Here is a 13,447-nt window from a genome sequence, read left to right on the forward strand (position 1 = left end):
TAGCTATGTGATAACCCCTCCTTTTTCACTATCTAAATTCCTTCTTCATCTTGTGAATATGATAGAAGTCATACAGCTGTTATCTTTGGAAAGAAGAAATCATTCTTGGATCCTAGGATGCTGACACTTCATTTGCTATTACTGAAATATTACATTATAGAAAATCCAGAGTGCAGTGATCCAACTGTGAGGCTCAGTGATACCTTAGTGTGGTACCAGAGTCCACATTTGCATATTTTGGGTTGCAGACTGAAAGAAGCCACAGTAGTGGACATGTGAGGTTATAGCAGCAGGAATAAATTTCTCAGCAATGCTGAGGTAAGGAGAAGGAGAGAGAGATACAGTGAAGAGTACAAAGAGAGGGATGGACAGATGTTTGAATGGAGCCATATGTGACTGGAAGTGGCCTTCCATGTCACTGAGTCCAGCAATGCCAGAAAAGCACATCATGTTATCTATCCCTTTACTACATTTCTCAGGCTCTGTCTAAAGACATTTGGAATTCCTGCTTTAAGTTCTATTGGAAGACTATTTCAGAATGTCACTACTCTGATTAACATTGACCTTTTAACTTACCATGGCCATTTTATACTAATTTTCTACTGATATCATCCTATAGGTCTAACAGGTCACATTCTCTCCTGTACATTTTTGATGCTGTTTCACAGAATTACATATCAGAGGACTGTGCCAGCATGAGCATATCCTAATTATCTCATCTGACGTTTCTGCCATATTTTATTCTCAATGCTGTGTTGAAACCTTCCTAAGCCACTTTTCCACTCCTCTGCAGATACAAAATGGATCTATGGTTCTATTACAAGTTTTAATAAGAGATTTAGATTTTAAAGACATGGGCAGACATGCAGTGGAACATTTACCGTGCTGATTCTAATAAAACATATTGAAACAACAATATTAGAAACATAAACAGCACTAAAACTTTTAATGTCTAAATGTGTTTTTTAATCTAATTCAAAAATAAGTGCTAGATATTTGACTGATGCACATAGATATAGTACGATCAACTTCAGTAGATCTACATTTCTTTATACCTCCTAGAAATTTCTTCTTGTACCTAATCCTACAGTTCAGGCCAGAGCAACAACTAAAAACATTGATAACTTAATATAGTAAGAGAGAAGGGAACAGCTGTGGGTAATTCCAATTATGATGACCGACATTATCACAATTTGCTACACAAATTGCTACTCTGCATATTGGTTGATATAGTTCTGGAAAAGGACATAAAGCAATGTCAAATTAAATTGGAAGTGTTTTGTGGCATAAAGATTTTATAGAGTAATTCAAATTCAATTTCAAATGTACTTATTATCAATGTTTTGATAATATGTTTTTGAGACGTTTTAGCTGATCTAAGCAATTTCTACTTGATGTCTCATAGTATGAAGTTTGGAGAATAAAAATAGATTTTAAATATTTTTTTCCCATAATAGTGTCATTAGTAAATAGAAGCTTGGCACTCTGGCTCTAAATATCTAGTCAGAATTTTGTGAAAAAACAAACCAAACAAAAAAAAAAAGTTTGACTCGTGCTTATATAACTTATAAAAATTTGTCTTTTTAATGTAACTTGACTCTTTGTCATATTATCTGTGAAAGTTTTCTATGTATAACTGCAATGAATAATTGAAAAATATCAAAATGGATCCAGAAGAGATTAAATCTTTCACAATTGACCAGGGAAGAAAGTACAATGGTTGCAGATTCACGTTGGCTATCACAGGCAAAATATATGAAAGATAAAAATCCAATTACATTTTAGGTACTAACTGATCTCAAGATAGAACTGATAGAACTTTTTATCTTCTCTAGGAGGGTGTACAATACATTCATTTTTGTATCTGTCAAAGGGAGAAGAAACACAGAAACTATCTGGCATAGCAGTAATATCAAGAAGCTGCAGTTTGGTCTAGGGAAGGCAGGTCAGTAGCAAGGCAAAAGGTATTTCTAGCAAGATTTTCCTTATGGAATATCTACCTGCATTATATTAGAATGCACTTCCAACCTTCTTCAGTCTGTCAGCCTATTGACAGACTTGAGGAATGAACCTCTACTTACTGAGACTGTAGAAGATTTTTGGGATATAGACTGAAGTATCTTAATTTGTATTTTTTTTCCTTTTTTTTTTTTTTTTTTTTTATTGGCAGCCTGTCCTTCTATATGTCATTACATTACTAATCTAATACTGATTCTGAATTTAGCTGAATAATTTGCTTAAGATCAAGCCCTTAAAAATGTAGTTGAAAATTAGGTATTCAAAAAATATGCAACCCTGAAATCTTTTCCCTAGGTACACAACTAAATAAAAGGTTACATTATTTATACCTTAAAATTTCCATCCACTTAGAAACAGACCTTTCTGTACTTCAGAATTGCCACAGGCTTGATGAAACACATGAAGGTGATGAAATTTGGAGCTTAGCTCACACTTAAAATCGATTTGAACCTTTCATTTATATCCCCAGAGCACTCTACCCACTAGGTATATCAGAGGACATCAGCAACTGTACTATTCATATAATGTAAACCTGTGGAATTTGCTTTGATTAAGACAAAGTTGCATTAGGCTGTCCAAGAAACCCTCCTGGAAGCATCTAAAGAAAAGCTGCATCCATCAAGCCAGTTAATAATACTATACGCAATGTGTAAATATGTATACAGCTGATAGACATTAAATATCCTTGTGATATTTTAATTTCATTAGTAAACAAGGGAAAAAAACAACAACAACCAAAACACTGAAATATCCATTGGATTCTTTTGTTTGCTTAAAGAATAAAAATCCACTCCTGCAAACCACTAGCTAGAAATGAATGGCAGTATGTCTATGTTGTCCTTTATGTATCAGAAACCTAAGTAAGTGAAAACTAACAAAGAAAATTTCAGAAAACATTGAATAGGATACTACTTTATTGTGAAGATCTTTGCACATTTTTAACTGGCAGGAATCACTGAAGTTAATAGACTTCTTCAGGGCACCCAGTGCATAATACAGCTTTTTCCTATTAAAAACTAAAACTGAAAAGTTTGATTTGTTTTCCTATTTGAAATGTAACACATATTTAAGCAGAAGTTAAGCGGTATCATCCAGCATTGTAAACTACCTCATGTGCAACTGAATTGGAGGCACAGTAAACAACAGCTCAAACCCTTCAAAGAAATCCAAACCATTTGTGAAATGGGTAACAATCTAATGACTAAATTGATAATCAGCTTCATGAAACTGAAAATGAGCACAATCGGCATTACATTACCTGGGTAACCTTCTCTGTTACATTGTGCGTTCGATCTTTCACTTTAGGTGCAATAATTGCTTTCTCTGAAGAAGGAGGAGATGAAGATTTTTTTTCACTTTTGATATCTGAAAAATTCAGGGTGAGTTGAGGAATTTTGTTGATTGTACTGTATTTGTTGAGATTTGAATCCGATGTGGATCCCAACAAACTTGACTTGATATGGTTAAAAGGCCCTGAAAAATCAGAACACATATTTAGTATTTGACAAATGCAGATAAGTTATCATTAATATTTATGTGGGATATGTTAGAACTGTACTTAAAAACTATTTTTTACTATGCTATTTTTTAATAGTAAAAATTATTGGCACTTTAAAAATAATTCTACTGCTAATGAGAATCAAATTCACTGGTGGATATTAATATGAAATTTTCTGTACTTAAAGCCTCCAATATTTTCTATAACGTCGGTGGATTGCAAAGTACATAACGGGACTGTTCTTACTTGTTTTAATGTTACCAGGTATGCCCCATGGTAATTCTGGCTGAGTATAAACACTATATTCTCATTTTGTTTATACAAGCTCAAATAGGACACACAATTATATAAGTGTCTCATCTGAGCAAAGGCTCTGTTATCACATCTGTACTGTTGCTCATGCTTCCAGGATAGTTAGTTCAAAAATGCCTTTTGGTAAACTGTAAAACTAAGTAGACCCCTATCCTAGTCTTGTTGATCCATCAACTCCATATTAACCTATGTCTAACACTGCCCTTATAATTTTGAAGTATCAGAAACTCACAAAATATATTGGTTTAATTGTTATGAACAAAAAATATTGAAAATAATAGCAACAAACACATGTAGCATATTAATGGATTATTTAATATACACTTAAACATCTTGCATTATTTTAATGAGACATGATAAACAAAAAATATGGAGTGCACATACTTCATGAGGTACATATCCATTATAATTATTCTCTTCAATATTGTACAGTGATTTGTACAACAAGTATGCGATATAATTGAACAGTATACTTATTTTGTACTTTCATCATACAGTTTATCCAGAAAACAAAAATATATTAAGGAAAGTTTGGTTTTGAGAAAAATACTGGAAAACGGAGCTGCATGTATGTTTAGACAATAACAATTAATTCCAGTTATGGATTTAAGAAAAACTCCTGGTCTTGCTGTCAGTTACACTGTCTATATTATGGTATTGAAGGTTTTTTCTCAGATCCACACGAGAGCCTCACTGTATTATAAATCTTTTATTTATTTATTTATATTTTTTTTAATTCCTAGGAAGGAAACAAAAACTGCTGCTATAATTCATGAACAGCCAGTGGGACAGAATTAGGCTATGGGGTAATTTTGAGTCAACAGAGGAACAGCTGGATTGTATATGCAGTGTGTGAAGGAGTACTATCCAAAGCAACCAGCTGCCTGAAGCTAGCTGTAGGGAAATCCAGGCAGCGCTGCATTCTGTACCTTGACCGCCAGAGGTTTTACTAGGGACTCAGAGACCAAAGGCTGTTTTATGAAGGTCAGTACCTATGTTTTATCTTTTCAGTTACTAAGAAGGCCTCTTTTTCTTTTTTGTTTGTCTGACAAATTCTTCAGGTGAGGGCTGGGCTTCTCTTGAACCTGGCTGAGAATGCTTGCTGAGGAAGCTATCTTTTCATTTGCTTTCCTAGCTTAAAAGAATTCATGTACATGGTTTCTACCTCCTAAATTCATGATAATTTAGCAATCTGGGCCAGAGAAAAAAAATCCTTCGCTATACCAATTCAAATTGTGACACTGCGCAGAAAAATTTTCAAGATTACAAGGGGAGAGCCCAATGCCCTAGGTCAACAGTTAAGGTGCTCCCCTTGGGAGAGTTCAATCTAGTTTTTCTGCTCTCACGATTCTTTCTGTCTAATGATCATTTGATGTAGGATAAACAAAATTTATGGGTGAGTGCTCTAGCCACTAAACTACAAAAATCAGTCTTTCTTTTCATCCTTAGACCAACGAACCTCGTTTATTTTTTGTAGAACAGCTTCACAAGGAAAGGGAAAGGCTAGAAAGGTTTCACTGCCTTTCTCCCATAAGGAATTCTGGAAAGCCTGGTACTGATGACACTATTAAGGAAATAGCTAAGGTAGGACCTGAATCCATCTTTCCACCATCTAGTTGTTTCTATTAAAAAGTGGTCTTCAAAATAAAGCAGTCACAGTCACCTCAGAAATTAGCAGAGGGGCTGGTGTGTGATGGGCAGCGCTTGGTTGCATTTCTTCAACTCTACTGCTCTACACAACAGTAGCAATTAATCCTTTCTGAATATTGAATTGGCTTAAACATTAGTGGGGTATCAAGTTGGCCAATCTGTAAGATGGACAAGATTCTTGATTCCTAGAGAACCCTAAGATAAAAAGGAAACTAGGAGAATTAGGTGCACGCATCTACAATTAGATAGCAGATTTTATTTTATTTTATTTTATTTTATTTTATTTTATTTTATTTTATTTTATTTTATTTTATTTTATTTTATTTTATTTTATTTTATTTTATTTTATTTTATTTTATTTTGATGGTAACTTTAAAGATGCTTACATTGCATTGAAGTTTTGCTTTCTGTGATTTAAATCTTTAATTGCTTCTTTTCAAAATGGAATTACTCTCTCCTTCTCTACCTAATATCCATGCCCTAGCATTTAATACCATATTTAAGTTAATTGCACATGAAAATAGAACCTTTAAAAAAAACAAAAAAGAAAAAAGAAACAACAACACACCTTCTTTTGCTTTAAAAAGTAGTGAAAGATATATGTACCTCATTGATAATGGTAATTAATTAAAAGACATTACTAGCTTAAGTACAGACCATGATGCCAGCAATTGAGCTGCTACTTGACAGCTAGTGGACTTTTCCTATATTCTCATAGCAGGAAGCAGAAAAAGAGGGCCATAATAAATCACAATTGACACTAATTGGCACTCTGATTGACACTTTCAGTGGAGCAGCCAAGAACTGAATAAGCAGGGAGAATGACAGGCTTCTGCCTACAAAGGAGATTCTTTAAGGTAAAGTCTGAGCTCCCCATTTTTATGGTTGTATTCCATTGTTCCTGCTTACACAATATACTAGGAAATGATTTCACTCTGAGCTGTCAATCCATCATCTTTCACCAGCAGTAAATATAAAAGCTGTTTTACAGTTCAATGACTGCATTTCTTCCCCAAAATTTTGCCAACATACACGTGAAACAAATGCAATGATTTTGGAGTCCATGACTTGCTCTACAGAATCTGGCTCATGCAGTGCATGCAGTTTAGAAAGACAACTTTACCAAGTACACACACTTTTTGTTTCATGCATGAAATCACAAATCAGTTTTCAGACATAGCTAAAATATCACAATTAAACTGAACACTTTTTTTTTTTTTTTTTTTTTTTTTTTAGAAATGGAGTAGTTACTGAAGAATGATATCCAAAATGCTTTTAAAAGATGTATCAGTGCTGGTGAAATAGAAGCAATTTTGTAACTGCACTAAAAATTATTTAAACATGAAATTGGCAATGAAATTCGTGCATGCACATTTTAATACTACAGGAAGCTTGAAACCATACCCCCTGCCATCCAGGAACGTGAAACTGGTTTTAAGGAGACAAAAGAGGAATAAGTGAAGATACTTCCACAAGGCTCCTAATTACCAATTATTTTATTTTAGAGATAGTTGTCTGAAAAGTAACCAACTTATAACAATAGATTATTTATTACTGGACCAGCCCACCTTTACATCCTGTCACAGGTAAAACTCCTGATTGCTTCTACAGAAGTTTTGCCTGCTTATAGACAACAGCACTGAGTTAAACAACTTGCTCTATGTCCCTCCCTTTAATTTTGAATTAAAAGATACTTAAATTCAGTAACTGTTTAACTATGCCTTCACTTTTTCCAGGGATTGGTAGTTAGTACTTTGAGACAATAGTTAAGGGAATAACTACATGTTCAACATACATAATTTCACTAATGCAGCTAGCCCTTGGGAGGCCAATATGAGAATGTTGCATTTGAACATTTCATAGAGCAGGCAAAGTAACATGCCAAAAAGTGTGGCTGTTGAAACACTGGAATGTCTAGATGTATACTTTACCTTTGACATTGCGACCATTGTCTGGTTTTCAGCATAATAAAAGCAAAGGAAAAGAGAGAAAAACAGACAACTAAAATCTGCATCAGAAAAAAAGCAGAAAATATTGGTTCGAAATATGCGTGGTTGGAATTAAAATAGTTTTGCTCCTCCTTGATTATATTACATAAAGTTTTAGTCAAGATGAAGTCACTCTGGCAATTGAAAAATAACCTTTAAAACTGTTTGGAGTTGATCTTCTGGTGCTGCAAAAAATGCATAGAATTGGCCCTAACTTAGTTGCCTTAATAGTTAAATGCTCAAATAGTTTATCCACAAGTCTAGCACTGGGTTGCAAATCAAAATAGCCAAGCCACTGAACAATAACTTTGCACATGTAATTATGTGAGACTGAGGCACCCGCGGCTGTGGGTGGCCCAGGCTGGCTGCACATGCCGATGGGTGAGCAGGCAGCCTAGTGCAGGTCCTGTGCCCACCCAGGTCTCAACACCGGAATTAAGCTTCCAAGAACTTGTTTTACCATGGCAGCAAGGTGAGAAACACCTTTTCTGAGTAAGTACTGAGGAAAGACTGAGGAGAAAGATGTATCTTAAACCTTTCTTCAGGGCTTAGGTGCCTTTGCGTGAGGTAACAGTGACAAAGGTATCTTCATGAGGTACACCTGAGAGCTGCTCCTCACAAGCACACCCAGCACTGAATCCTCATCTGAGAGAAAACCCCTTCACAGAGAAAGCAATGCACCATTTATCATCGTTATTATTAAAAGAAGCTGCATGTGTCTGTAGGTAGACACCACCTCTACCTACTCAAGGATGTACATGACCCACAGGCTGCCCTCCCTTCATGGTAGCTCACCCTTCCTGGCTGCAGCGGCTTGCTGGGTGTGAGAGGCTCTAGGGGCTGGCAGGAGAGTGGAGCCAGGCCCAGGGTACTGCCATGCCCCCGTGTGCTGCTGTCTGCCATGACCAGCTTTCCAGCTTGCACATATCAGTGGGCCTCAAGCTGACATTCACGCACGGTTTCCCCCCTCTGAGAGGCAGCCCCTGAGGCCTCAGGTTGCTCTAGCCCCGTCTGTCCTGTCCATGCTGAGAGCCTGCTCAAGAGAAAGGCTGCGGCCTTCTCCTGTGAAGGGAATTGGAGGTGACGTCCTGTGTGTGTGTGGCACCGTGTGGCACCTGCTGCCTCTCTGGCTTCCCTCAGCTTCCCGAGAGCCAGGGAGTGTGGGACACAGTGCCAGGCTCAATGGGGGTGTGGGTCACTGCTTTTCTTCTGTCAGCCTGATGCCTGTGCCAGGAGTCCACAGCAGCACTGCAGGTTTTGTAGGCTGAGTTAGGCTCAAAACCATTTTTTCAGAAGGCCGCAGAGGTGTCACTGAGGACCCTTTCTGAAGACAGTAAAATTCCTGAAGTGCATGGCCTGCAAAATGTAGATTGATGGTGTTTCAGATGACAAGAGCTTGGCCAGGTTTCAGGCACAGGGTGGAAGTCCTGCTGCTTTTACTGTCAAATAGGTAAATTTAAGATTGAATTCAATTGAGTACACTGAAATGAGTATAAAATCCTAAATTATCATTTTTAATGTAATACCTTTCAGTGTATAATTGCCACTAGGCCACACTGGGACCGTAGTTTGCTTTTACTTACTGTAATTACCTTTAATTAGGGCTTTACCTTCTTCAGTATAGTATCTACAGCTTCTGCTCAGAATCTGTGAGTCCAGAGAAGAAGATTTAGGCTGAATCTTGGTTGCCTAACTTACACAGATAATTTTATAGTAACAATAGGGGTTTATGGCATACTATTCCTTAAGGCATATAGGATGTTACTTGCTAGCTAAATTTAAACATCTTTTCAGCATAAGGTGCCAAATTCTAATACGGGTTGAAGCAGATGGCATCAAAGATGGTTAATAATAATAGTGCAATTCTGAGAACAATCCTCTCTTCTGCTGTACTTTTTTAGAACGTGTATGTATGATCTAAAGTGAGGGACAGATTCTCTACTATTTTGTAGTTTATGCAAAGTGAAACCAGAGTGGCATTATTTTATCTATTGACATTGTAAATGATAACATCATGTAAGAGGCTATAGGAATTCAAACGGAATGTTTACTTCTCACAATAAAATTTCTTTTACTCAGTGTAATGGAGCTAGAAATTTTTGCTTCTCTATGAAGCCAATATTAAATTATATGGCAATTTCTGCATGAGCTTTGTATCATCATGACCCAAGAAACTTAATAATCAAACTTATTTTTACACATTTTCTTAGTATAATTAATAACCAGCTGGGAAGTGCTTTAATTAGAATAAGTTCTGAAAATAGAAACTGACAAAATAGATATCTTTAAATGTGTTTTATTTGAAAGGCTGATTTATATATCTGGGGAAGTTAAAACCAAGATGAAGCATATGTAATGTTCCAAAAGACATGCCTGAACTTTGGAGACTTTTGGCTCCAGATCCTTATCTTGAAATCTTGGCTTCAATGCGAACGTGACATATAGCAAAGTGGCATGGTTTGGAATGGATTTAATTGAATTTTCAGGTTCATTTGAGCTGAAAAAATCAGAGTCCAAAAGAAACAAAAAAAATGAGAAAAGAAGCATTTCTGAATTATATTTAATATAGGAAGAGTTTAAGGAATAATCAGTTCTGTTGTTGTACGAGTTAATCTAGGTGGAAGAGGAGCATTCAGATTTATATTTTGGGAGATGTACAGAAGCAATGACCTCTTGCTACAGACCTTCCAAAAGGCAGGAGAACTTAAATGAATTTTACACTTGGGGTTAATAAATAGGAGAAAAACCCATAATCACTGAAAATAAAACCCAATTTTCTTGCTATTTTATGAATCTGTACAGTCTTCCATGACATGTTTCTGAATTCTTAAAAATATTCCACATACATTACTTGTCATCTAGCTTGAATAAAAATTATGCAATTTAATAAATTATACTATCAGTAGCTCTAATAGCATTGTATATGTGGCACTTTTCTGGGAAAGCCAGTTTCAAAGGTGCTTCTCCATTCACCACAGGGCTTCCAAACCTCTGTTGAGCTGTTTTCCAAGTTTCTCAAACTCTATCTCCAACATGAAGAAACATGGCCCATGCTCCATTATGCTTTGCATAATTAGGTTGCAAGAATATACTAACACAAAGAGAAAATGACACATTAATTTTACACTAAATAATTCACTAAGTATTTCACCAAGCATTGTACCAAGTATTTCACTGGAGTTGCTGAGAAAATTTTTCTCCAATGTGAGAGAAAAAGTATGTCTCTGTGTTGAGTTAGTGAATATACAATGAGCATATCACAGTTTTAAGAAAAATAAACTTATCAAGTTCTGAAGTAAGATTTCATACAATCAAAGATATTCTAATTTACGTGAGTAAGGGGCCAGAACGTGCATGCAATTTAGCTTGATCAGCTGATTTGTTTTCCCAAATACAAAAATTAGCTTTACAGATGTTGGACCCAGTTTCGCTATATCCCTGTATAGAAGGTTGATTGGTACTCATAGAGCAACCCCATGATTTCATTGGTCTGCTTAGACGTGAACAGCAGTATTTAGGGCAAAAAAGACCTGGCATATTTGGGCCCTGAATATTTTCAGTTTGACTTTGAATATGTATAGATGTTTATATTTAATTTTGCTTACAAAGTAATCATAGTTACTACGAAAAATTGTAATAATCCCTTTCTTAGGGAATCATAGAATACCGACTGATTTTTCTACCATACCTTCACTTGCATGACGGTCCCTAAAAATGTTCTTGGGATGGACGTTAAAGCCTTCTATGTCATGTACTGAAGACGCTCTCCGTATGCTACAAATGCTTTCCTTTGATCTGGAATGGGTTAGTGGATTGCTTGTCTGTATCATGTCAGGGTAAAGTCTGTCCCATTGCTGTTTAGGCGATGAATGGTCAAGAGGTCCTGATATATTAACCAAAGGCGAACATTTAGTGGGCTGAATCAGTGCTTTTGTGTCATCCACTTCTGAAGGACTACAACTTTCTTTTGTAGGTGATTTAAAGTGCTTCATAGCTACTGAGTCATCACTGTGCTTGGATGAGTCGATTATCACTGCATCAGGGTCCTCCTGTGGTAAGGACTGCTTTCTGTACGTTAAAAGTCTCAATCCAGGTAACCGGAATCCAAAAAGTTTGCCTATGTGTAAATACATATAGAAAAGAAAAGATGAGCATTAGTTTCTTGTCATGAAAACCTGCTTTTTCACACATAGAGTGCATAATGACAGCTATAAATGATAGATGTATTCCTAATAGTTTTGCAATGGAATGTTTAATTGTGGAGGTTTGTTAAATTCCAGGTTTGTTAAACTCATTTTTTAGAGGATTTCATATTTCAGTCAAACCTAAGCTACTAAGCTCTGAATAAGGATAACAGCATTGATTCTACAGTCTGTTTTAAAAGAGATAAGGTTATCTAATCTCACGGTCCTTTCTGACCTTCTGAAGAGAAACAAAATGCAGGAAAAAACAGCAACATAGCTCTCAACCCTCAGTTGCACCTGTACAATACAAGCATCTTTCATGCATTTGCATGGATGTAGGCTTAGCTGGGTTGGTATATTAAATGATAAAGCAGGCTATTCTGAGTTTATGGAAAGTGCACAACTTTGTGTATTGGTAAGAAATAGCAGCAACTGAGAGGAAGTGTCAAATGCAAATAAAATAGCACAAATAAAGAAAACCTAGGGGGAGAAATGTAAAATCGACAGACCATTTCCTAAACAAAGCAAAAACAGTCAGCAAATATTGTGTAATACAACTCAGATGGAGGCATAGGCTCTTCTGATGCAGAGAAAACACAGTAAAAGACTTAGAAGTGCTGAAGAAACAATAACAAAATAACGTAACTAAAATGGTCAGATGTCATGTAAATGGTTTGACTTAATACATGTATATCCCTTCTTGTCACTTATCACTCTGCAACATGAGTGTTTTCTACAGTGGATTGATATCAAAATGATTTCTCAAAGGATGTCACAAATGTCTTGTTGTTTCCTCTTTATCTTATTCAGTCAGTTTTAATCACCAGTGTTTGAAGCTAGCTAATGTTCATTAATATTTAGCACTGAGATTTATCACTTCATATTGAAATGTTTTGAAATATTCGTTTATTGATGCCTGTACACAACAGCTAAAACAGAGCAATTGATGACAGCTAAATCATTTAATATTTTCAAATGAATATCCTATGTGTTTGGTATTGAATTTCTTTTGAATTTTAAATAGATAAAAGTGAGAGTGCCCTGCTCTTAAAGTAAAAGCTGTATAAAGCCTAAAGTTGTTATACTAGATGTCACTGCAGGTCCATGTACAAGACATTGTAGGACCTCTGATAGTGTAGGATATGCCTGTAAATCTCATATCATACTCATATCATATTCTGATTAATTTTATGACATCAGTAAACTCTCACTTTGCCATTTTCACCTTCTTTCTCCTAATATTTGAAAATGTACTTAAGAGTAAAGAGGGGGTGGGGTTAGGGGAGGTGGGGTGGGTGGGTGGGGAGGGGCCTACTGACACCATCTTGATATTGAGAAATCTGGCCATTTATTCCAACCTTTTTTTTCCTGTGTTAAAATGTGATTCCATGTAACAATCTTCCTTTTATCTTCTTGACAATTTCAGTCAGGGATTTTCTGAAAAAGCTTGTTGTATTCCAAATGTTTAGTACTGAATCTATTACTCTAATGCATAAACTAACACAACAATACAGTGTATATCAGATTCGCAAACAGCACCTAAAGGTGCCAATTTTCAATCCGCACATTGATATTCAGTAGAGTGCACCTTGGGAGCATGCATATTTCTTCTGACTATTCTTAAACAAATTGCTCACAGTTGAAATCAGTGAAGTACATACAAAATGATTTTATTATTTTGAATGTACATAGAATTGAGTTGTGAAGCACTTTATAAATCAGTTCTGCAAGCATATTGAATCAAAGGTGAAACAAATAGTAAAACCCCTTTTTTTATCAATTACATTGATCTTAAA

General features: G+C 35.8%; 1 protein-coding gene across 5 annotated transcripts in view; it reads right to left on the reverse strand.

Annotated features, from left to right (window-relative positions):
- Window positions 1-13,447, reverse strand: part of KCNH7 (potassium voltage-gated channel subfamily H member 7) — a 224,188-nt gene that overhangs the window by 68,122 nt on the left and 142,619 nt on the right. For 3 of the 5 annotated variants that reach the window (XM_068687706.1, XM_068687704.1, XM_068687702.1), the window contains 3 exons: window positions 11,156-11,584; window positions 6,884-6,907; window positions 3,278-3,492 (listed from right to left, as the gene is read on the reverse strand). In XM_068687706.1, the coding sequence (XP_068543807.1) occupies window positions 3,278-3,492; window positions 6,884-6,907; window positions 11,156-11,584 (668 nt within the window). The remainder of the gene's footprint in view (window positions 1-3,277; window positions 3,493-6,883; window positions 6,908-11,155; window positions 11,585-13,447) is intronic. The other 2 variants (XM_068687705.1, XM_068687703.1) reach the window with 1 other exon arrangement.

The sequence above is a fragment of the Anas acuta genome, chromosome 6 (genome assembly GCF_963932015.1).
Source record: "Anas acuta chromosome 6, bAnaAcu1.1, whole genome shotgun sequence".
Lineage (NCBI taxonomy): Eukaryota > Metazoa > Chordata > Aves > Anseriformes > Anatidae > Anas > Anas acuta.